This window comes from Acartia tonsa, chromosome 13 (genome assembly GCF_053477335.1).
Source record: "Acartia tonsa isolate MP-2025a chromosome 13, ASM5347733v1, whole genome shotgun sequence".
In the NCBI taxonomy this organism is placed as follows: Eukaryota; Metazoa; Arthropoda; class Copepoda; order Calanoida; family Acartiidae; genus Acartia; species Acartia tonsa.
Window position 1 is genome coordinate 34,441,810 of NC_137272.1, and position 26,296 is coordinate 34,468,105.

General features: G+C 38.1%; 1 protein-coding gene across 1 annotated transcript; it reads left to right on the top strand.

The window, feature by feature from the left end:
* The first annotated feature begins 627 nt into the window (after positions 1-627).
* LOC145303947 (uncharacterized) lies at positions 628-24,830 on the top strand. Its single transcript, XM_080145618.1, has 18 exons — positions 628-801; positions 1,277-1,399; positions 2,066-2,118; positions 2,539-2,668; positions 3,046-3,173; positions 4,229-4,368; positions 4,822-4,871; positions 5,655-5,732; positions 6,833-6,901; positions 7,331-7,440; positions 8,633-8,770; positions 9,040-9,119; positions 10,215-10,313; positions 22,603-22,702; positions 23,127-23,192; positions 23,557-23,629; positions 24,076-24,499; positions 24,728-24,830. Exons 1-16 carry the CDS (start codon positions 717-719, stop codon positions 23,620-23,622), a joined length of 1,515 nt encoding a protein of 504 aa, XP_080001744.1. The 5' UTR covers positions 628-716; the 3' UTR covers positions 23,623-23,629; positions 24,076-24,499; positions 24,728-24,830.
* Positions 24,831-26,296: the final 1,466 nt, after the last annotated feature.

Below are 26,296 nucleotides of genomic sequence, written 5' to 3' on the forward strand. Positions count from 1 at the left end.
ATTTATATAAAGATTTTGCTCATATTTCATAATTATATTCTGTATCATAACTATTAATAGTGAGGTTTTATATTTGTCACTAGCCGCTACGCCCCTAGAGGCCTCTAGTGGCACTTTGAATGTTTTTTTTTTATTAAAATATCTAATTATAGAAATAGTTGGTTTATGTTTCGTTCAAGTCTCTTTTTCGGGAGGGGTAATTTTTTTCTATGGGCGATTTCTCCTGAGATGGTGGTGGTAACCTCCCCCAAAATAGTTATAAACCTTCCCGGGACTTATAAGAAGCTACCCTGTTAAGGAGAACCCGATCGGTTCAGCGGTAAGCCAGATCCTTCGGTACAAACACACAAACATACAAACACACACAGAGAAACACAGACAAACACACAGACATCCTGTTACTTTAGTATAAAGATTTTAAGTTTTTTCGATAATTCATTTAAAAACATGTGATAATAGGCTTTTTATCTTTTTGAATTAAAATTCTCTAAACTTTTTTATTCTTATTATTGTTTCAAATAGTTTATTTCATGAATTGTTGTGTTAAGGACAAGCATCTATCGTCTGAAGTTAAAATAACCTATTTGAATTTCATTCCCCCTTCCCCAAAAGTTTACAAAATAAAGGTTTTGATGGTTTACTTGTAAAAAGAACTGGTTGCCAGCACAAATGACCATGAGGTTGATGATGATCCTCATACAAACCTTACACAACCAATGGCAACCTCTGAGGATGACAACATGGAAGCTCCTTCAACTGACGAAGCAAAAGATACTCCAAGTCAACTTAATCATTTGGATTCAGGAATGTGCTCTCAACTTTTGAAGAAATAAAGTTTAATTAAGTTTAGGTAATGTGCAGGAGTGGCCTACATAGTTAGAACTCGGCTTATATATGAGGTGTCCTGTAGATGTTTAAAAAAATATTTACTTGTGTCCCCCAGGTATTAGGTAAAGACAACCAACTCTTTGTTTGCACGACTTTTGTCAGGAAGTCCTAATTGTCCCTTTTTTGCCAATGCATTCCATCTAACTACTCTATGTCGCGCATCTTAATAGCAGCAGTAGGAACCCTTTTTCATTGTCTTTAGTTATGATGCGGTTTAGAACACATTACCTCCTCGACGACGAGCAGATGTGCTTTTGTTCAATCCAGGGGAAGGGGGGAGAGTAGTTCGGTTCATACTTCATATTATCAAATGGAAATTATAACATTCTTATAGATAGGAAAATGAAAGATAAACTATTCTTCATATGATATTGTTTGAACATCATTCCAGGCATTGGTATGATGGAGGAAGATGAACCCGAAACACCAAAATCATCTGACGAGGTTAAAACCGGTTTTGTGAAGACGGCTGTTGAACATATTGAAAAACAGAGCGGATTTGATGCACCTGGTGGGTATTTTTAGTAGCAAAGATACTCTTTTAATAGGATTGTTCCGTCAGTATGTCCTTCCATACGTCCATGTGGCAGTAAGTTGGGAATCATAGATTTTCTCTGAGACTGTTCAAGATGAAGAGGGCGTGTTTTACTTTGATTGACAATAAAAAACAAAGACAGCAGCCAGACTTCTTGATTTTTAGCTGCTTTAACATATTTTTTACTATCTCTAAGCTTTAATCTACGATATCCACCTTTTTTTTGTGTATATTCCCCTAATTAACAGGCATGTTTTAATATCATAAAATGACGTTGGCTGTCAGACCAAACCGTAACTAGCTTTTTGCAACTTTTATTTAAAAAAAAAATTAAAAAGTCAAGTTGATCGCCACCAAAGTTCAAATGTCCGTTTTTATCCAAGGTTTTAATAATATCAAAAGAACATAAAAATGAAAATTTTCTGATCTTTAAAGAAATTTTGACTAAGTACAGTTTTTAAATGAGGGAGATTTGATACAACCACAGAAAGTCAAGAAGTGTTTATATTAAAAGCTCTATGTCTTACTGCAATAAAGATTATTTAATTAAAAAAATTGCATCTGCTTTTTCATATAATTTGAGAGATCTTACCGACATACACACATCTTATCTTGTTTTTAATATTCAAAGATTTTTTTTAGTTGGATCAAGCCTTGAGAGTGTTAAAGCAGTAGAAAGTATACCAAATATTCAGGTATTATTATTTAGACAAAGTGGATTACTTTTAGAACCTTATTGTACTTTGTAGCATATTAGCGGCGACGCCATTAGAGGCTTTTAGGAGCCTAAAGTCGACCCATTTTGAAAGAACTACATATTTATTAAACTTTTTATTTTTACCAAAGGTTTCGTGATTTTTACTTAATTAAATATAAAACTATTTGCGGATACGCCCCCTTAGAGGCCTCTAGGGGCACTTTTGTGGTGTTGTGGTGGAGATTTTTTTAGGGGGGATTTCTCCATGGATAGTGAAAGTATCCTCCCCAAAAATAGTTTAAATCCTGTAAGTAGCTTCGCTGTTTAGGAGACCTATAGCTGTTCGTTCAGCGGCGGTTACAAAAAAATTACTACTAACTAGAATTGCATTTTTTATTATTTTCTACCGCTCATTAAGGCAATGCCACCTAAAAAGAGAAAAACCGAGGAAACTCAGGCAGATGAAGGATGCCCTAAAGAAAATAAATATTCCAGTCACATGACCGCTTTTGATCCGACCAAACATGTATTTGGAGTTTCTTTGTCAGGTAAAGATTTTTTTTCTTTGTTCTGTTGAGATATTTTAGAACAAAGAAGAGAGGGTTGGATGGGTAGATTAGAATAATTTTACTCCGGGATAAATTCATAATTAGAACAATTTTAATTTTATTTTTTTATGCATAGTTTGCTATCGTTTAAAAAAATATTTAGATATTCTCAATTCTGCCAAACGCCAAAATCGTAGTCATTTTTTTTTATTTCTCGTTCATATTTCTGCAACTTTTATGAGGAAAACATTTTTTTTTGAGAGATTCAAAAAGGATTTTTGAAAATATTTTTTCCAATTTTTCTGTCTCTTCTTATAGCACATTAGTCATTAGGTATATACTTTCTATCCTTTAGTAATATTCATAATTTTCTTAAGGCCAACCATCTGAAAATGCTTCTTCTGTAAATAACACTCTCAAAGAAGCTAAAGTAACCCCTGGTGATGCTACTGTTGAAGATAAGATTATGGAACAGATGGAATCTATTCATGGGTCAACTGAACAGGTAAGGAGACCTTAGGATTGGGTCATTTTACATTACTAAAACCTGCCCGTACCCATAGGATATGAAAGATGTACTGTACATACAACTTATCTTGGGATTTGTGTGTGGCATAATACCTTATTTTAAAACTTGGAATTTTGGAAATTTATTTTTGCATTGTCTTCCATATTCTCTGGTTAGGTTGTTATACTCGAATATAACCTGAGGATCTCCAATATTGACCGTATTTGTATTCAAATATTGTGTATCCATTTTGTTTTCATTTAGCGACTTCGCCCCTTGAGGCCTCTAAGGGCAATTAAGTATTGTGGGAGGTGTAGGTCAAACCTCCACTTTAAACTTCACTTCTGAAAAAAAAAATATAAAGAGGACTATCCACAAACCAGAGAAAGTGATTCTAAGCATCTTCCAGAATTGACCCATAGTATTTTTAGTGAATATACTAGGTTTATGTTTAATATTTGCTTTATCGATTAAAAAGTTAGGTTTCACCATGGTTTTATATGAAATAAACTTTGAAATGTAAATCAATTTTTAAAGCAATATCATCAAATGCGTTGTTGAGTTCAAAGGACAAAATAAAATAACCATCAAATGTTGTAAATTGCCAAAGTACCAAGTTACCAACCCTTTTTCTAAATATACATTTTTAATCACAATAATATACTTTTGTGTCAAAGCTTTTAAACAACAGTTTGAACTCATCAAAACATTCGATAATATTGCACCAAATAATGCTTAAAATTTCAAAAAAAATTTCATAAAAAACCATGGTGAAACCTAACTTTTTAGTTGATAAAGCAAATATTAAACATAAACCTAGTATATTTACTAAAAAAATACTATGGAAGATGCTTAGAATCACTTGCTCTTGTTCGTGGATAGTACTCTTTCACCACAAAGAATAACTATGAAGGTATATGCAGCGGTTAGCAAGATCCTTTGGTACAAACAAAAGGCAGCCACACAGACCAAATTAAACATTCTGTTTTATATAGGTATTAAAAATATTAACACTTTGCTGCGATTTTTATTTCTGCTGTCATTTTATTTAGGGTGATAAAGCTTCAACCTCTTCTGGTACTAGTGCTGATGACACTGCAGCCAGTAACACATCTGCTACCGTCGGTGCATCGGGTGATAATGCTGCTGAACCGGCAGCAAAAAGATTCAAGGTTGACATGCATGTTCAAAGGTTAGATTTTCCTTGTTATACTTAATTCAAATACTATGGTAACCGAATGCATCTAAACCTTATGCTTCAAACAATTTTTAGAAAATCCATCCCCCATCTCCCCCTCAAACATTACCACCTACCATTGGCATCATACCTAAACTATTTATAATCATGCTAGGGGCCACGCCCCTCTGTCTTCCAAGGGAGGGGGGGGGGCAGAATAATAGCCTAAATCCATCCTGGGACCTGTGTTGTAAAGATTACAATGTATTGAGAACTCAATTGGTTCATTGGTTGTCGAGATCTCGAAGGAAAGACTAAAAATTTACTTCTGTTATATAATAAACATTTAATTATGATACTTTAACTTAAACACTAAACCTTTTATTTTATTTACAGTTTTAATTTTTTGGTTATCTGTCCGATTATAACAAGATATATATGTATGATTTTGATTGAATTTTTTTACAGGGATGCTGTAAATAATTATGACGCCAAAATAGTTCATCATACACTAGCAGGTCTGTACTAGTTATTCTTTCATCGTATTATAAACGGCTTTCCGCGGATATAGAATGTACAATTATAAGATTAAAAACTAGTTTTTTTAGCCCCGAGATGCCGAAGGCATGGGCTAAAAAAACTTGTTTTAATCTTATGAATGTACATTTCTATATTCGTAGAAAACTGGATATAATACGATGCTAGACATAGTTTTTTTTGTATGGATGAGAACCGGTTCCTATCCACCGGATTCGAATGAATACGAGAAAATTTTTTCTTGTTATTTTAATCATAAGATTAAAACAAGTTTTTTAGCCCGTTCCTTCGGCACCTCGGGGTTAAAAAAACTGGTCTTAATCTTATAATTATACATTCTATATCCGCGGAAAGCTGTTTATAATACGATGCGAGAAATAACTATTATGTAGTTTTTTTTTTAAATTGGCTTCGACCATCAGTTTTATTACCTATTCAAGTAATTTTAATAAATTCTTGTTGGGAGGGACAGAAATCATATTCATAATATTTATAAACCTTCTATGCAACTTTAGAGAGCTTTCATTGTGAAGGTTATTTATATTGGTTCAGCGGTTAGCGAGATTTTAAGCTACATTCAGATAGACATCCTGCTCCTTTTATCTAACTTTTATTTGTAAAAATACGCTGAATTTTGGGGTTGGATCGTCAATTAATCTGATAATTTATCTTATTTCCTATATGGACTTTTATTCAGAAGTTAGTTGGTAAGGGGATATTATTCCTAAATGGATTTGAAATCTTATCCCTTCTTCATATTTTAGGTCAAACCCCCGCCAATTCTCCCACAAGCTCACCATCACACAGGACTTGTCAGATGCCACCAACTGATCAATATTCAGGTACAAAGATATGGCACCTCAGAATAATAATATTTACTTCACCCTATCTGGAGAACTAGAGTAGCTTTTGGTCGATAACTTCAAACTAAAGCTTTTATATGAAAAAAGTTTCTTCTAAATTTATAGTATCCTACCAATCGTTGAAACATGCAACATGTGGCTGGCGGATTTCGGCGTTCTCTTTTTTTAAATAAGAATCTTAATACTAAAAGACTTAATTTTGCTCCCTTTCCATTAGCTTGACTTGTTATGGAGTAACTAATAAAGTTATTTGGTGGTGGGGGAGGGAGGGAGCTTGTTTTCATTCAAAAAAAAGGCGGGGGGGGGGGGGTTTAATGCAACCATCTTGTAATCAGTGATCAAATGGCACTTAGAATTCGAATGTTGATCTAAACTTTTGCATGAGTAATCCTTAGTAGGTCTATTTTCCCTAAATTGAACAAAAAGTTGGTGGAAAAGTAATGGCTGGTGGCTCAGCTGTTTAGCCATTTTTTTGCCTATTTTCAGGGTAAATTCATCATCAATTACGTAGGAATCAATTATTTAAAACATATTTTTGGTTTAATTCATGTTAAATAATAGCAATAACCATTTTTGAAACTTCTAGTACCAACAGCTTCCGGCTAGAAACGTTTGAGAGCATTTTAGAGTGGCAACGAGAATAAGGTGGAGATAGGTTTCGTGAAGAATTTGTACTATAGATATCCAAAAAATGGCAAAACTGCTGAGTCGTCAGCGGTTAGCCATTACTTTTCCAACTTTTTGTTCGATTTAGGGAAAATAGACCTACCAAGGATTACTCATGCAAAATTTTAGATGGAAATTCGAATTTTAAGTGCCATTTGCTCACTGATTACGAGATGATTTCAAAACTCAATTTGATCAGAGACTATTCTAGCTCATCTTAAAATACAATATCAACTCAGCATAACCGTATATTATTTTAACAGCACAAAGTACCTTTCCATTTTGCTTTAGTCTAATCACATCACATCGCGTTGTTTGTTTGCTTTATGTCTTTGGAAATATAAATCTTAGAACGTTGTTATAAAATGCGGAATTGAAGACTAATTAAAAAGCACGTAAATATTTTTTTTTAGGTGGAAATGATAGTTACAGCTCACATGTAGCCGCTGCTAATGCATTGGATCAAACTCTGTCAGCTAAACAGGAAAAAATGATAATGTCTTTAGCGTTCCAAAAATCTAAAAGGGTTTTAAATACGGGATTATCAAAAATTCTGCTTAGGTAGACTATGTAAATTTATGGAAGAACAGATGTATTACCTATCTGTTTTCGTCCTTTCCATAGTGCACATTATTCTGATAAGACGTTTAAACTGCCACTTATTCGTTCTGTTTGTCCAAAAAAGATCTCGCTAACAACTCAACTGATTGACTAGAAAAGCTTCCATGGTTGCTTTTATCTTATTTTTTACTTTGATTTAAGCATTGCGATGGTTTTGGGCAATTTTTCTGCCAATTTCTCTTTCTTCAATTTTACTGTAGAGGCCACTTGTAAGCATATGATATCTCATAAGTATTTAAAAGAACTTTTCAATTTTATATCATAAAATTTTTCATTATTATACTGATGAAAGGCCCAGACAACACCCCTGGCTTTCCCCACCCTTCCAGTAAACCTGCAACCCAACAGAGCAGCAGTCATCCAGCCACCTGTACTGGCTAATAGGGAACAAGCACTGGAGGTTAGTATTATTTGTATTAATGCATCGTATTATATACAGTTTTCTGCGGATAGTAAAATAAAGAAAAATATAAGATTAATTATAGATTTCTTGGTCCCGATGGGCCGATGGCCTATGCGTACTAAAAAGGAATAAAGGGGGGAGGCGGATGTGCCACTTTTTGAAACCAAAAGTAAAACGCGTATGATCTCGGCCCATAAAAGAGTTACAGCTCTAAAATTCAGCACATCAGTTGCTTTTGTAAAGAACAAGAAATTTGTTTTGCGAGAAAAGGCAAAACAAATTCGGCGGAAACGGCGGTTCCGTCGCCGTTTCTTCACAGCTCAATGTTGTTCTCTACAAAAGCAATTGCTGTGTCGAATTTTATAGCTTTAACTCTTATATGGGCTGAAATTATGCGCGTTTTTCTTTTGGTTTCAAAAAGTGGCACATCCGCCTCCCTTCTTTTATGAGTTATTTTTGAGGGAAAATTCTCTAATTTATCATTATAGTACCTAACTTTTGTATGGGTGTTTCTATATTAGCGGATTCAAAGAAATACAGGAAAAACCTTTTTTGAACTGTTTTATACAGCTGGTTTACCCCTTATCTATATTTACTAGGATATATAAGTTGGAAGGAATTTTAATGTTAAGGGGAGATTTGAAATCTGCATCAAATTTTAAGTATTTTTTTTTATAAAATTCTTTTTTGTATAATTCCGTATCTAAAAGCGGAAATACAATTTAAGTAAATTAATTTTGACCAATAGGATAGGTGGCTTTGAATTTACCTGAGCTCTAATTTGGTGAATGATGTACGACACTTAAGCTTCTCCAATCAGAGCGCAGATAGTTTTCAATACACCAATCACAGATGTCAAAATTAATTAACTTAAATTGTATTTCCGCTTTTAGATAAAGAATTATACAAAAAATGAATTTTTTAAAAAAATCCTTGAAAATTGATGCAGATTTCAAATCTCCCCCCAACATTAAAATTCCTTTCAACTTATATATCCTAATATTTACCCTGGCGTGGTCTATTATAAGTGAAGTAAATCTTAAGGTTTCTATTTTAGTTTCTTACAATAATATTTATAAATATAAAGGCACCAATATTAATTTAGACCCTTAAATGAGTGTTAGAAAATACACTAGGTAATCTTTTTAAATAAAATACATACTTTTAAAAATCAAATTTCTTTTATTAGGGTTCACTTGATGAAACACCACCAGTAGCTAAGCGGCAGCTGTTTGTTGGAGGTCCGTCAGCACACACGGGATATAAACAAGGCCCCGCTCTCATGGGACACAACCAAGTCCCCGTTCTCATGGGATACAAACAAAAGGTAACTCTTTTCATACTGTTAATCTTCGAATGAATTTTTGATGAAAAATAAGCTGTCTAAAAACTCTCAAAGTATCAAGTATTTTTATTCATCATATCAAATCAAAAATAACCCACAACTTGAATCTAACTATCCCAGAGACCTATATAGATCCTCTCTACTAAGTAATTTCTTTAAAGACAACTTTTAACACCTGACTAAAATTCTTAAAATCTGTAAAAAAAAAATCATGCTAGGTACCTCGTTTGATTTTTATCATTATATTTTAGAAAGATCGAGTTTCTTATTCTAAAAAGAGTGGAATAAGTTTCCCAGTATCAAGGACCATGGCAAAGTTAAGAAAGGGAAGGTTTGTAAGATCTTTTCATTAGGAGCAAAGCTTCTCTGTAATTATATAATATCTAAGTTTATTTTTTTTCTGCTAATATCACCAGATTGCTGTTTTGTATTTCTGTCCAGCAGTAAAGCTCTAGACTTTGTAACACTTCAATTTATACATATATGTTTTAATTGAAGTGCTTTGCTTCAATTATATAAAAAAAAATCGTGCCTTCCAGGTAAATTCTTTTTCTCGGTAGTTAGATTTCAGTTTTTTTCATTTATGTTTAAAAAGTTAAGAATGAAAGACGCTAAACCTTTTATACGTAAGGGGGGGGTTTTTAATGCAACCATCTCGTAATCAGTGAGCAAATGACACTTAGAATTCGAATTTCGATCTGAACTTTTGCATGAGTAATCCTTGGTAGGTCTATTTTCCCTAAATCGAACAAAAAGTTGAAAAAGTAACGGCTAGCGGCTTAGCCGTTCAGCCGTTTTTAGCCTATTTTCAGAGTAAATCCATCATCAATTACGTAGGAATCAACTTTTTAAACATATTTTTGGTTTAATTCATGTTAAATGATAGCAATAACCATTTTTTAAACTTCTAGCACCAACAGCTACCGTGTAGAACCGTTTGATAGCGTTTTGGATTAGAAAAGAGTATTATGTTGAGAGAGGTTTTGTGACTAATTTGCAATATAGATATCAAAAAAATGACAAAACAGCTGAGCCGCCAGCCGTTAGCCGTTACTTTTCCAACTTTTTGTTCGATTTAGGGAAAATAGACCTACCAAGGATTACTCATGCAAAATTTCAGATGGAAATTCGAATTCTAAGTGCCATTTGCTCACTGATTACGAGATGGTTGCATTAAAATCCCCCCCTTTTTTTGGGCCTTAAAAAGTACGCAACCGCCAGTTAAAAAATAACATATATGTTCATTTTTTTTTTTTTTTACTTTTTCGGCTGCGCCCTTGCTTCTGGGATTACCTTCAATATAAATGAACAATTCACTGAACAATATGAAACTTCCTTATATTTGATAATCATTAGGTCCAGTAGTTTGCGAGATCATAATGGAAAACTTTTTAATTGTCTACTCTACTATATCAATAATGTTCAGGTATGCCAACCATATCCAGATTAAAGCTGGTATCTATATGGCCGCTGTTCTGGAATACCTGGTTGCCGAAGTTCTAGAACTTTCTGGAGCATTCGCCAAGTAAGTTTCACCCTTGTTCTATAAATTCCTGACTGTTTTTTTCTGGAGCATAAACCTAGTTTTATTCATGTTATAGAATTTTTTTGGAGTAAAAATTAAAAGGGGGGGGGGGGGGCGGATGTGCCACTTTTTGAAACCAAAAGTAAAACACGCATGATCTCAGCCCATAAAAGAGTTACAGCTCTAAAATTTGGCACAGCAATTGCTTTTGTGGAGAACAATATGGAACTGTGAAAAAAATTATTAATTAGATTGATCCAGAAGTAGGTATGAAATTTACTTTGTGAATATTTCAGAAAGTCCTAGAACAGTAATAGAGGAGGGGGCGGATGTGCCACTTTTTGAAACCAAAAGTAAAACGCGCATGATCTCAGCCCATAAAAGAGTTACAGCTCTAAAATTTGGCACAGCAGTTGCTTTTGTAGAGAACAATATGGAACTGTGAAGAAACGGCGGCGGAACTGCCGCTCCCGCCGAAAACCGCCGTTTTCCCGCCGTTTTTTTTGCCTTTTCTCGCCATAATAGACAATTTTGAATCATCTGAGATAAACTTTTTTTTCATAAAAAAATTCCCTTATATTTTCACATGACACTTGTAATATTTCAAACATGTCAATATTTTAAAATATTTAAAAGTGTAAAATCTTATAAGTGTCAAGTGAAAATATAAGGAAAATTTTTATGAAAAAAAAAGTTTATTTCAGATGATTGAAAATTATCTATTATGGCGAGAAAAGGCAAAAAAAAAATTCGGCGGGAAATCGGCGGTTTTCGGCGGGAGCGGCAGTTCCGCCGCCGTTTCTTCACAGTTCCATATTGTTCTCTACAAAAGCAACTGCTGTGCCAAATTTTAGAGCTGTAACTCTTTTATGGGCTGAGATCATGCGCGTTTTACTTTTGGTTTCAAAAAGTGGCACATCCGCCCCCTCCTCTATTACTGTTCTAGGACTTTCTGAAATATTCACAAAGTAAATTTCATACCTACTTCTGGATCAATCTAATTAATAATTTTTTTTTCTGAAGCTTTACCAAGTTAGTTTATGTGTCAAATGCGTTGTTTATATCAAACTGCTGTAAATTGTAGATAGGGCAAACCGTCATATTTTTTGATCGGATTCAGATTCTTACAAGAATTCCGTCTAAATAAAAAGCGGATTCTCCGCGGATTCTCCGCGGATTCCAGATTCGGATTCCGGATTCTATTTAAAAATTTAAATGCTACATATGTCCTAAAAATTAATGTTCTTGGTGTTCTCTATAATTTACTTCCCAGAATTGAACCAGATTTTAAAAGATATTATGTAGTCTTTGCCTTCAAAATAAATAGGGTAGTTACAAGATATAACTCAAGATGCTAATTTTAGCCTACCAATTACGAATCCGAATCCGCTATTAATAAACGCCAAACGGATTCCGAATTCGCCAAACAAATATTATTAGCTTATGTATGAAATAAGCTTCTGAAACTTCTAATATTGAATTTATTATGTCTGACCGTTTTTTTGGCCATTTCTAAGCTTAGCAACTAATTTATTTTGTCATTCGTTTTTTACTATTTTCTAAAAATGCATTTGGTTTTATTATGTTAGGTATACCATTTGATTTTTCCTCTTAGCTTATATGCATTATCTCAATATATGTTTGATTTAAAACGTAAATTTTCATATTTAATATTTATTTAAAATTGGTTGGTGCAAAAGGTTTTAAAGGTAAATGTCACATTTTGAAAAAAAAATTTCAAAATTTTAATATTTGTTAATGCATTTTATTTAAAAGCCAAGATTTTCTTTAATTAGGTGTCCGTCTTATCGTTAGTTTAAGCACGAATGGATATAGAATATACATAAGTTGTTATTTATTAAAGTTTAGGTTGCTAACATGCACATAATTTATTGGTCAGTTCGTTCATCTTGAGGCAGAGTGTATAATTTCGAAATTGACCCTGCTCAGGGGGGGGGGGGGGATAAAAATAAGTGATTGGAGGGGAAAAAATTTAAAAATTAAAACTGAAAACATTTTTTCCATTTCCCTCCCCCCCTTGGTGAAAAAAACTAAATAAATGTGTGGTAGGAGGGATAAAATAAATAAAATATAGAGTTCTTTAAATTATTTTTCCATTTCCCCCCCTACTAGGTGAGAAAAAACTAGGGGGGGGGGTAAATTTGTAGCCTGGGAAAAAAAATCTTGTGCAGAATATACACCCCTGTTTTGAGGAGGGGAGGGGATGAATAAAAAGGGGTTGGATGATGGATTTCGTTATTTTAGCTTACTACAAGTTTCACTTTATTAGAGTACATAATTAGGTAACTGGTTTAAGATCAAGTAATAATAAATCCAAAGGGGGGGGGGCGAAAGTGGCACTTTTAGAAACCAAAACTAAAAGTCAACAAAGGAACTCAACTAAAAAAAGAGTTACAGGTCTGAGATTTTGCATGGCAGTTGCTTTATATGGGTAAAATATGGAACTGTGAAGAAACGGCGGCGGAACCGCCGAAAACCGCCGTTTCCCGCCGAAATTTTTTTGCATTTTCTCGGCGGTTTTCGGCGGTTGCCACGCCGTTTCTTCACAGTTCCATATTGTACCCCTATAAAGCAACTGCTATGCAAAATGTCAGACCTGTAACTCTTTTTTTAGTTGAGTTCCTTTGACTTTTAGTTTTGGTTTCAAAAAGTGTCACTTTCGCCCCCCCCCCCCCCCCCTTTACATATTAGATATGCAGTATAAAATTCATAATTGTCCTGATTTGTTGGGCTTAGCCTCTACTGCTGTTGAAATCCTTGTTTATTATGAATTTAATATACACTGCAGGAAGGAAATAACAAAAAGTATAGAAATTTGCATGTTTTAATACGAGGAAACAAAATGCAAAAATGAAAACTAGGAAGCATAGCTGCATATTAAAGGGGGGAGGCGCGTGTGACACTTTTTGGAATCAAAACTAAAATTCAAAGGAATCCAACTAAAAAAAGTCACAGCACTGAAATTTGCCATGGCAGTTGCTTGAAAGAAGTACAATGTGGAACTGTGGAGAAACGGCGGAAGAACCGCCGCTCTTGCCGAAAATCGCCGTTTTCCGCCGAAATATTTTTGTGCTAAAATAGACATTTTCGAGTCATCTGAGACAAACTTCTTTTTATTTAAATTTTCTTTATACTTTCGCTTGACACTTGTAATATTTCAAACATGTCATTATAAAAAAAGTGTCAAATGCAACTATAAGGAAACGCCGCCGCTTCATTAAAGTTCCACATTTTACTAAAGTGACTGCCATGCAAAATATTAGTGTTGTAGCTCTTTTTTAGTAGAGTTCCTTTGACTTTTTGTTTTAGTTTCAAAAAGTGTCACACCCCCCTCCACTTCCATTTTCTTATGGAAGCTAATGGTTGTGGTTAATATTAGTAGCAGCGCTACTATATAATTTATTTTGTCCGTCAAAGTAGTCCAGGCATTAGTCAGTCTATTGAAGAAAGCCAGCTGATCTGAAATTTTCATTGAAGATTTCATTTCCCATGTTCTGAGTGCATCTAGTTTTTACATTTTTTGCTGTCGTTCATTAATTGACTAAAATATTTTATAGTTTCGTGATTTTCTTCCAATTTTTTTTCTAAGACCGCTCAACTTCTGCAATTTAAATCACTTTGTCTGTTTGTCCATCCATGTTTTTTTGTGCTTCGTTACTTACAGATTTTTTAATTTTAAATTATGATACCCCGATAATTAGTTTATTTTGTTGGCTTAAGATTTATTATGAAAACCATTACATCAAAATTTATTGTTTCATCAGTATTTCCTATTATTTGTATAATGGCCAAAATGATTTGTGTTTCTGACATTATTAGTAGCGAAGCTATTCTATGATATAAAATATCCATCAGTCATCTACTTTTAGTTTGACTGTTTTTGACTGATTTTCTCTGCTTGTAATCAAGTTAGACGAGTAAAATGAAAAAATATCATATACACCCCTGTACGAATGTGGTATGCGGCAGCTCTGGACCATGCAGAAACCAAGACATTATAGTGATGCTACGCACCTAGCTAAATCCTGTTGTCCTACAATTATAAAGCCACCTGAAAATATGTCAGATAACGGTACTGGTTTCATCCCTCAGTTGTCCTGCAAATGGAGGGAGGGGGTGTTACCCCTCCCTCTCCCATCTTAAGCACCGGAACCTTCCCCTTCAACCACCAAGTTATCAGCACCACCTCAACCCTGAGGATAAAGGATCTAAACCTGCCCTCACCTGATAGGATCACCCCCACACAGACTGTTGTTGTCACAAGTAATCATCAAACCTTCCCTCTTTAGTACCCAGACCTACCACTCAACCCCTCTATGCTTATCTACCTATTGTGTTGCTCCATGGGCTATCCTGCCTGCCCCAGACAGGGATAGCCATCTACCTAACCATTGCAATTACCTATGTTTTACTGTATGATTTATCTTTAACTATCTTTATTCCTAATCCATATGTATTTATATTATGGTTAACTGTATTCTTAATTCCCCCCACCCTTTCCAGGGATGGGGACTCATGATTGCCCAAACTGACTATTGTATATGTATTACAATGCTTTTATGTTATGATTATTTATTCCTATCCATTGTAGTTAATGTTTGTTGTATATAGCTTTAGTATATCTTAACCCTTCAATAAAGTGACAACTGAAAATAGATGTTGATCATTATCTAGTGAAAGCTAGAGAAGCGTAGCTTCTCTATAGTAAGGTGTCCACGTCTGTCACACTGCCGTAATCTAATTGAACTCCGGTGTCTGCCATTTATCCTCGGCGGATACCACAACTTTGGTGACAGCTGTGTGAGATTACGGCGAACCACAAGTGTAGAGCAGACGCGCATCTGAGGCTAAGGTACTCCCAGCAGTGAATCTGGCAAAACTGACGCAAGCAACCTGAATTACCCACCCTGGACAGCAAAGTTTAACTCTGCATCCGGCAGTTGTGGAAGCGAGACAGCGAAATTTGATGAATAACCGCGAGCAGCGCTGATATCTAACGGAGAATTGAGCGCCAAAAGGGCTGAAACAGGCCTGCGGACCGGCTGAAACAAGCCAAATAAGTGTAAACGGCTGAAAATAGGCCAATTTTACTGCAAGAGATAGCAGGATCCGAACCAGTGGCGCTAGCAGGACGGGACATTCCCTGCCGCCATCAGCTGGATTTGGATAAGCGGCGCTAGCAGGACGGGAAATTCCCTGCCGCCGATAGGCTGAAACACGCCACATAGCTGCAAGCGGCGCTAGCAGGACGGGACATTCCCTGCCGCCGATAGGCTGAAACATGCCACATAGCTGCAAGCTGCGAGCTAACATACGAGTGTAGTGCACCAGAACAGAGAAAAACTACGTCAACCCCGAGTATCCTGAGAGGCTACAATGCAGCCACCCATCTAGAAAACAGATATTATATCACATTTTCAGGGATTACCACCCTAGTGTGATGGCCAAACAATAGATTTATGAGCAAAGCTTGGCAAACAAATTGTTGTGTTGTGATAAATCTAAGAATAGAACAGGCTTGGATTATTGTGTATTGTGATAACAGCTAAAAATAGAACAGAGTTGGTAAACAAATCTGTTATGCAATTGTGATAAGGACAGAAATAGAAGCTAGATGTAACATAATAAAGACCCTGATATACAATCAAAACAATCTCAAGCCCACATCACAACAACAACAATACACCCCTTATTCCAAGGGAAGGGGAGGGGCCCCTCTCCATTGAAGGCAAATACAATCAGGGTGATATAATAGATAAACCTAGGATTAAGAAGAAAAGGCCCTATTACACCAGCACACAGTTACCCCCCTCCCTCACAGGGGGAACGGACGGAGTTACCCCCGTCCCCTCACGCGCTTCCCCCTTCCTACCCACACTAGACTAAGTCCGTCTGTAGTGTGGGGCTAGCGATCGGACACACAGAGCGCCATTCACGGATAGCGCAACAGAGTGCGGAAAATATCATAAATCCAACGGACGAAGCGGACCAATGAGAGAGCGAGTTGAGGGGTGAGAGCGCGTTTTCCCCGTGTGCGCGGATTTGACGGCGCGGACGCGCGTTACAAGGACAGGAGATTCCACGCACACACACACACACACACACCCACACAGGAGAGGGGCCATTCTATAGCATACATCATAGATATTTTTTTAGGAGAAAAACTTGCAAGCTCCTCCCTCCCTGTCTACAGTGTGATAAGGAAAACTAAACCAGTTCCTTAAACCCGCTCAGACCCTCAACATCTTCCTAGCCTGCCAACCCTACTTCAAAGCTGAATGGTTAGTGAAGCAAATATATGTATATATAAATACCCAAGTGATAAATAAGGTTGTTTTTTTTGTACCATGGGTACAAGTAAGTGAATACTAACCTCACCAAACAACACTGGAAACTGATATGGTAACTGAACGAAAGTACGCCCACCCTGTGGACATAGCCTGACTTGCTGCCCCACACTGGGCAGTGGTGGTGTGTACCTGGACCATCGACCTTCATAGTTGTGAACTATATACAGAGGAAGCGTGATTTTTTTGGAGCAAGGAGGAAAAGCTAGCTAGCTCTGGGGATATTCCTATACACGTATATATATATATATGGGCGTGTAGCCATGTATATATATAGATAGCCTACCTATCCATATATCTACTAGCGGATACGCTCCTAGAGACATCTGGGGATACCTAACATATTCCCTGTTACCTTTAAGCTAAGATCCGCTGGTTACCACAGAAATCAAGAGCTATACTGGAAAGGAGAACAACTCAGGCTCAACAGTTAAACAAGACGCTGGCACAAACAGACCAACCCCCTGCTACTTATCATGGGGGCGCGCCAGCCACAGAAACTCTTGAGCCAGGAGGACCGAGCCTACGGCTACGTGGACTACCACCCTAATTACACAGCTATAGTATTTATACTAGGGGTGAGCCGGCTCGAACCTCCTTGCGGTGCGGCTACTCTACTCTGCTCCTATATCTACAAGATACTGCTCCTGTTATTACTTTGGCCTACTGTGTTGAGTACAGTGAACATCAAACACATGCCAGGTCACAGACCCCTGGTCCCTGAGATGCCCTTGTCTGGAAGGATGACTGAATGTCCGCTGCACAGCTCCTGTTCAGTTGGTGCTCAACGTACGAGAAATAGCAATACTGGACTGGGGATTGCTGAACCTGTAGGTGTCCCCCTGGGGGTGTTGAACGATGCAACTGAGCCTAATGAGAAGGTGACAAGCTTCAGAAACTTAGTGGCCAGCCCCAAGATGGACACTATTACCAGAACTGAGACTCCAAAGGGGCCCAGCCCTAGGGCCAGTACCACCTGTTTCTGGGGTGGAAAGGTCCTCCCTGGCACTGGCCTCCCCAATCTGGAGGATGGGGAGCTGTCCCAGGGGAACAGGCCCTTCACCCAGATGCCCGACGCGTACCTGGGGGTGGGGGAGCCGCCACCCAAGCCTCCCTGGGAGCCCCCAGGCATGGAACGACTGGGGACCGGCCTAAGGATGGGGACTGGTGACCTGCCGCAGTGGAAGACTTTACCCAGCACGGAGGGAGCAGGGTTGACCCGCAGCAGTGAGGCTGTCCCCCCACACTCCAAGACCAGATGCCGCTACTTTGTTGAACCACTGCACATGTCCCAGCCAAGTTCCTCCATGCTGCTGAAGATGGAGGCCCACCAGGATGCAGAGCTCAAACTAGGGGAGTCAATAAGAAGGCCACCACCTGCCAAAACCAGAACCACCGCAGGGGCTCCCCACCAGCAGCTGACGGAGCCTGGCAGGGACGCAATACCAGCTGGCAACTCTGGCCCAACTCAGGTGGCTACCAACAGTCTGCTGACAGTCCGGAATACAGTCCAGGCTACCATCAGTATGGCATCTTCTGGGCCTTGCTGGTCCACCAGTGGGTACCTGTCCACACACTGGCCACAGGTACCCCCCAGAGCTCATAGCCCCCTTTCCGACTGGCACCATCAACGGCCTTTGCTACCAACTACCTGGCATACCCAGAGGGAGGATCCCTCATGTGGAGAAGCACCTGCAGAAGCTAAGGCCGAGGCTGGCCTCGCCACCCAGGGGAGGAGAGCCGCTGTTGGATGGAAGGAACCTGTGTGTATGGGGAGGAGGCTGAATGTAACCAAGGGGCCACCACAAGCAGCCCAGCACCGCCTGACCCCTAGTAGGGGAGACCCTGTTTGTCAGCTGGTGCCCCAACTGGAGGAGGAGAGACCTGGCAGGTTGATACACCCTGGGGAAGCCGGCCTGATGGGACCCAGCTGGACGAAGGGGCGCTGCCGCTTCAACGGCCACACAGCCGTCAAGTGTAGAACCGGTTGGGACCAAGCAATGAAGAAACACTAGGCCGCCCAACAACCTGCATGCAACCAGTCTGCCACCCAGGTCCACCTGGAGGGAGATGCCCAGCCGTCACCCCAATTAGCTGCCGCCGCTGGGGCCGCGGCTACCCAGGAGTCTGTGTCTCAGATTGGGACCATAGTGGCCAGGATCAACGTGCTGGGAGGAGCGGCTGAACCCAACCGGGTTGGCCTGGACCTCAGCCTCAATCACAGGGGACCGGTGTCCGTAACCCCTGTCGCCCCCAGCAAGAGCCGAGGGGCGCTACCCAGCGAGTCTGAGTCGATGTATGGAACGCCAACCGGCGTCGCCACCTGGAAGGAACAAGAGGTGCTTCCCTGCACCACCAAGCTGATGTCTGGGGCGACAACCGTCGCCGCCACCTGTGAAGACTGGGGGGTGCTATCCAGCGCCCCACGCTGGTGCCTGGGGCGACAACCGTCGCCGCCACCGAGAGACCTGGACCCCTGTGAAGACTGGGGGGTGCTATCCAGCGCCCCCACACTGGTGCCTGGGGCGACAACCGTCGCCGCCACCGAGATACCTGGACCCCGGAATGAGCCCGCAGCCCCAGAGGAAGGGGTGACACCCGTCATCCCCAGTCAGCCAGAGCCCCCAGCCAGCAGGGAGGGTCCAGCTGTCCCTCACCCTCAACTGCATCCAGCTGTCTACCTCCCTCAACCAAGCCAAGGTAATTGTATTGCACTGGTTTACCAGGAAGTTTGGGCTGGGCCAAACTTGCCTGCGCCCCCTGCATCTGCCCCAGGAGCCAGGATATCAGCCATTACCAGCCAAACTGAAGAAGCTTTGACCGCTGCCTGGGGAGTAACACCACTAGATGTGCCAAGTGCCGAGCCTACCCATAGAAGTAGAGGATCCCCAACAATTATGTCTACCCAAGATGGAGACAATGTGCCTGGACCCCTTCAGGCTAGGGGAGGAAATCCGGAGCCTTGTGCCTCCAGTCTACCAGCAGCAGTGGCCGTGGATGGGCCTGTCTCCCAGCCAACTAGAGCGGAGCCACCCTTGCAGATCCAAGACAGCCTCCGGCATAAAGGATGGACTGTTACCTTTCCCTACCCCGCAGGTCGGACTGCCATGCACCACCCTGCCAATGTCCAGAATGAGCCTGAAGGAGGCAACGCTCCTACAGTATGGCAACCACCACCTGCCCGCGTTGACAGAGACCCTGGAAGCCGAATGAACCTGACCAGCCCCGAGGGCGAAGAAACTGCGCCTGCATCCAGTAGCCAGCCTGCCAGCAGCAAGGTGACCAACACGATGGAGACCACCAGCCCAGTGGAGAAACCTGAAGAGGTGTATACCAGGCGGCTGTTGGTCCAAGCCCCCTCATGTGCTGTGCCACTCCTGGAGGTTGCCAGGGTGGCCTCAGAGGTACACATCCAACGGCCAGAATATCCAACAGGACCAGCTATTCCAGCAGATATAGCCGATTCCGTTAGACCTGGGGAGGGCTGGAGTCCACCACCATCCAGCAACTGGTATCCTGGCGGACCCATTCCACAAGGACAACAAACTGAAGGCCGCAACCACTGTCGGAAGTCTGGCGGTGCAGACAACCCCTCCAGCCTTCCGAGGGGAGAGTTGTGGTATGCGGCAGCTCTGGACCATGCAGAAACCAAGACATTATAGTGATGCTACGCACCTAGCTAAATCCTGTTGTCCTACAATTATAAAGCCACCTGAAAATATGTCAGATAACGGTACTGGTTTCATCCCTCAGTTGTCCTGCAAATGGAGGGAGGGGGTGTTACCCCTCCCTCTCCCATCTTAAGCACCGGAACCTTCCCCTTCAACCACCAAGTTATCAGCACCACCTCAACCCTGAGGATAAAGGATCTAAACCTGCCCTCACCTGATAGGATCACCCCCACACAGACTGTTGTTGTCACAAGTAATCATCAAACCTTCCCTCTTTAGTACCCAGACCTACCACTCAACCCCTCTATGCTTATCTACCTATTGTGTTGCTCCATGGGCTATCCTGCCTGCCCCAGACAGGGATAGCCATCTACCTAACCATTGCAATTACCTATGTTTTACTGTATGATTTATCTTTAACTATCTTTATTCCTAATCCATATGTATTTATATTATGGTTAACTGTATTCTTAATTCCCCCCACCCTTTCCAGGGATGGGGACTCATGATTGCCCAAACTGACTATTGTATATGTATTACAATGCTTTTATGTTATGATTATTTATTCCTATCCATTGTAGTTAATGTTTGTTGTATATAGCTTTAGTATATCTTAACCCTTCAATAAAGTGACAACTGAAAATAGATGTTGATCATTATCTAGTGAAAGCTAGAGAAGCGTAGCTTCTCTATAGTAAGGTGTCCACGTCTGTCACACTGCCGTAATCTAATTGAACTCCGGTGTCTGCCATTTATCCTCGGCGGATACCACACGAACATTAATTTTTAATTATCTTCATTTTCGTTAAATTTGTTTTGTTGACGCATTTATAAACAATAATTGTAATTATTTCAATTACGTTGACTGAATAGTACAAACTATAAAATTATATACATTGACAAAATTGTGTACTAGTAACTAGAATCATAACAATATTTGTAATCAAGAATCATAACAATATTTATAATCAATCAGACTAGAAAACGCAGCCATAAAAGAATTGGAAAATGTTCAATAAAGGGGGGCATGTAATTTTCGTAAATTTGTGCGTTACCGTTTAGTCATTCACTTTATAAGTCAAACTGTTCTTAATTAAGACCAAATGGATATATATCATTATGAAAAGGTCATAATTAGGAACAGTTTGACTTATTAAGGACAATTGACTAAACAATAACACATAACTCTTAACGGAAAATACGAGTAAAAAATGACCCCCTTATATTTCATACCAATCTTCTATTTAAGTTTATTAATAGGAAAAAGATTAGGGGAAAGCGCAAAGCTTGTAAATTAATGTTTTTTTTTACCTCCCTCCCTGAGAAAATGGCAATTAAGTAAATAAATCAGGGTGTCGGAGCCGTATAATTTTGATGCGGCTCCGGCTCCAGCTCCGGCTCCGGCTCCTACCTGAAAATTATTATATATCAATTTTTTTCATTATTGAATTTGATAAAATAAAATAAATAATATAAAATATTTTGCTTTTATTTGATTAAAGCTATATAAAAGTAGAAGGATGTGTGTCTATTTGTTAAGTAACAATAGTTTTTCAGTTTATTATATGGAAATAGACCGTTGCCAAATTATAATATTACTTTAAAAAATCATTTTTAGCTAATCCGGAGCCGGAGCCGTTTTTAACGAAAAATACGGCTCCGGATCCGGCTCCACCAAAAATGTTGCTGCTCCCGGCTCCGGCTCCAGAACACTGAAATAAATTGTTTCATATTTCTTGACATTGCTATAATTCGATTTAATTATCCTTATTTAATTGGCAATGGTGTAGGTTTCTCTCAAAGTGCCTAGTAGAGCACTGAACTCCCCAATCCTTATTTTGAAAAAAAACAGGGAAGGAAGGTTTTTTTGTTTGATTATTATTTAAAGCTAGGTTGTACTGGGTAGCTCCACATAGTTAGGACACCATAGGTGTCTATTCATTTAAAAACTAAGGGGGAGGGTCATGGCTAAACTATCTGCCTCTAGATTTGATTTTTGGCGGTCTAATTGCCCAGAATGGTTTTACTTTTGGGCGCATAAAATGGAGTTTTTGGCACATCTTTTTTTTTTTACACCATTTGCTTTAAAATTAGCTTTAAGAAAGTTCCCAAAACTGCCCAAAAGAGGTTATATAAAAGGTGGCCTAAAACTGCCCGCAAAAAAACCAGTATTGGGCTGGGCCATCCCTTGAGAGCGTTCTATGCTTAATTGCCACTTTGAGGGAAAGCATTGTAATATACATTTTTTAGGAAGGAGCAACGTGTTAGAATAACACCCAGGCACATTATGTTGACACTCAGGATGGATAGAGAGTTGGATGAATTAACCAGAGATGTTACACTTCCCCAGGTTAGATGGATAGATAGATTGATAGATAGATGGATAGATAGAATGATAGATAGATGAATAGATGGATTGATAGATGAATGAATGGAATATTTTGTTGTCCCATGAAGAATGTTTAGATATCCGATTGAACAATTTTGTAAGGTTTCTTTAATTAATAGATAGATTAGATGATTAAGATATCTAAGATGAAAAGTTATGGGCAGATATTTTATTGGGTTAGATATTTGGATTGAATACAGTGAGATTGTTGGTTAGATTAGGGTTAGATAAGTTTGTATACCTTCCCAAAATTTACCTTTCCTCAAAAACCCTTTCCTGGACCTTTAAGAAGTTTCACTGAAATGGATCCATATATCTGCTGCTCTGTTCATCCATTGTTTAGTTTATTTCTTGTATTTCCAATTTAATTGAAATAATATTTAAGGCTGGAGTAACCCCGTGTATCCATCCCGCCCTGCTTCCTCCACATTCTGCACCTATTGACACGTCAAGGAAATCATACATACATACCTAACATATTTTATATAACAAACCAAATGGGTTCCTAAAAAAGTATCACTAAATCGGATGCGGTAGCCAAATCTCCCAAAAAAAATTTTTGAGAAAATCTACCAGAACCATATATAAAATCTCCTAAAATTCATGTTAAAAACTAATCAAACCTAATATACAAAGGAACTCGACTAAAAAAAGGAAAAACGCTTAATATTTTCTTTTACTACCCCATACTATGAATACGTAGGTGGGACTGCCCTTTTTATTTACCTTCTTTAATGTTTAAATAAGTTGTTAATGTTCTTTAAACAGCATTGAATTTTAATAAGCACATGGGATATGTATTATGGTTTGATTTTAGTTTGCAATTCCACCAAGACCCTTATAAAGGACACATGGCAACTAGCAATACCACTCAAAGATAAATCGTCACAGGAATGAATATTGTTATAACTGCAACTTTAAACTATGGATGACAACATTCATAAAAGCGAAGCCTCAAAAGTCAGACGGAGAAATTTAAGATATATAAAGTGACCACAAACAAAAATTCTAGTTCAATGGCTTAGATACCTAACAGAATATTTATATAGTTTTAAGAACGTTTTTAGACTTACTATTATACGGATGTATGTCGGCGCATCTGATAACATAACATAGAAAATTTATGATGAAATATCTATGAAAAAAATTTATAATTGACTAGCGTACTTGCATAAATAGGATGAGTCTAACATGCCTAAGTTAACAATAATCCGACCCTAATTGTAGTAAATCTTTGCTTTTTAAATTTAGTTTGGTGCAGCTGTAAGAACTAAACTCTGAAAATTTAAATCAGGTGTTCAAGATGAATCTGCACATTATCAATATTTATTAATCAGATGAAAGGATTGTAAATTAAATGCTAAATAAATCTTCCAAGCCTCTCTTTGCTAATCAAATATCAGGAATGAATTAAAAACTAGAGCTTAAAACACCCAGTGAATTTAAAACAAAAATGTGATGTAATAACAAGTTATCTACCTCATACTCTTCTTGGGCTTTGTTTCAAAATAATGTTTTTTAATGTTAAAAGTTAAGCATTTATAAAACCGCCACTATTTAGTAATGTAATACAAATAAAAGAAATTTTATGTCTAATATAAATTACAAAGTATTAAAAATGTAAATTGATAATTGTATTTTTTTGTCATTGATTGAATTTTGATTGTTATTTACACCAGTATATTCCAGGTTTAATTGTATTTTGTAAAGTAATAATCATTCTGCCAATTATATGTAGCACCAGGGATATAGGGATTGGTTGTCACAGTAATTTATGAACAATTTTCTATATAATGTTTTTAAAATGGATTATTTCTAATTTGAGCAGAAATGAAATAAAAATTTGTAAGTATTTGTTTAGAAGGGTTTACTGTATAAAGAATAAAGTTTCAACAAACTATTGAAATACTGTCCAAAATGATTAAATTACAACTTACTTTTTTCTCCTTTGACGGTGCATCTCTATATTCCTGATAAAAATACTAGCTTAAACCAGTGATAATAATTGTCTAATTCTTAAATAATGTATCTTTTTTTGGAATGTATCTAATGTTTATGTATTTACAATAAATGTTTTTTTTGTTGTTGACCTAATGTCTAATTCCTTTATGATGTTGAGGTTTTTAGAGAGTCTAGGGCATGTATTAATCATCTGACTATTGTGAAACTTTGTAGGATTCTTTAATTTCCTATTTCCGAGAACATTCATCTGAAATAAACTCATGGGTTGTGCTGAAAATGGTGGGTCCACGCATTACGTGCATGATCAAGACCTCTTGTAATTATTAGGGTATTAGCCTATTAAAATCTCCTCAACTACTGATTCGATTAAGTTTAAATTTTTAGGAAGGTCTTACATAGGTCCTGGGTTGTCTTCAGGATATTTTTATTTAATTCGAAGGGTGTTATTCAGGAATGTAACAGGAAACCAACTCTTTTGATTGGCTTACCGTCGCATATCCTATTACTTTAATATAGTGTTTGGGTTCTGCGGTAAACATGTGACCCTAGGATGTTATCATCCTTGTTATTTTTACTTGTAACTGATAACACCTTGCTACAGTATTAATGAGTTGATAATAAATAATTAATATCATAGTAATCAGTGCGTAATAGAAAATATAACAAAATTTTATTGCTTTTCTTCAATATTTTACGGTATACCAGCTTAGAGTAAAGACTGTTTTCTTTAGCCAGAAATAATAGCGTTCAGTTAGGTTCTGATTAGGTTCTGCTATTAATAGCATCGTTTATGTGCAAATAGTTCCAACTGTTGCTATGTCAGATTCGTGATATTCATATGCAATAATCCCATTATACAACTAACCTAGTTTGTTTTACTTTCTATCTATAATACAGAGTTGCTTGATGTCTGTCCGTCCGCCTGTCTGTCCCTTAAGAACTCGGAACCACTGAACCGATCGGATTCTACTCTTCAGCGAATATACCTACTGGTCATGTGGTGGTTGTAGGCTATTTTCTTAGGGGGTGAGACACCCCCAAAAATCTGCCAACCCCTTATTTTTTTATTTAGGTAGGCTGTAGCGCTAGGAAGCTGTAGTAGTGCCTATTTTTTATAACAAATTCTTTATCTTACCTCATAGGGCGATGCCCCTAGAGGCTAGGGGCGTAGCCATAAGTAGGCCACTGTGGGCTAGAATTGAATCAAGACAAAAGTAAGTGCCGAGCCCTGGGACCTATGTATGGTGAAAATAGACATAAAACCATGATGATTCCAGGTAAAACCAAAATATTTCAGCGGGGGCTTTTTGAGAAAATTAGATTTGAAAATTTCAAGTTCAATTTTCACCTGCTAGGAGTTGCCGCATAATCATGACAAGAAAAGCAAATATTATTTATTTTAAATTTTGAACAACTTTGCTTTAATGAAGTCCTTCTTAAAACCTCTCTATGTATGATTTATTTTAGGCTGAATTTTCGTGACCTTTGCAAAGCAAGTGATAAAAGTGGCCATTTATTAACTCCCTTCAGGAGTGGTTTTATGAAGAACTTTATAAAAGCAAAGTTGTTCAAAATTTTAAATAAATAATATTT

Excerpts from the sequence above, each read along its gene's own strand:
- LOC145303947 (XM_080145618.1), top strand. The coding sequence starts at position 717 with ATGGCAACCTCTGAGGATGACAACATGGAAGCTCCTTCAACTGACGAA. Across the intron at positions 1,400-2,065 it reads GAGCGGATTTGATGCACCTG|TTGGATCAAGCCTTGAGAGT; the intron begins GTGGGTATTTTT and ends GATTTTTTTTAG. Across the intron at positions 23,193-23,556 it reads CTGCACCTATTGACACGTCA|AGTTTGCAATTCCACCAAGA; the intron begins AGGAAATCATAC and ends TGGTTTGATTTT.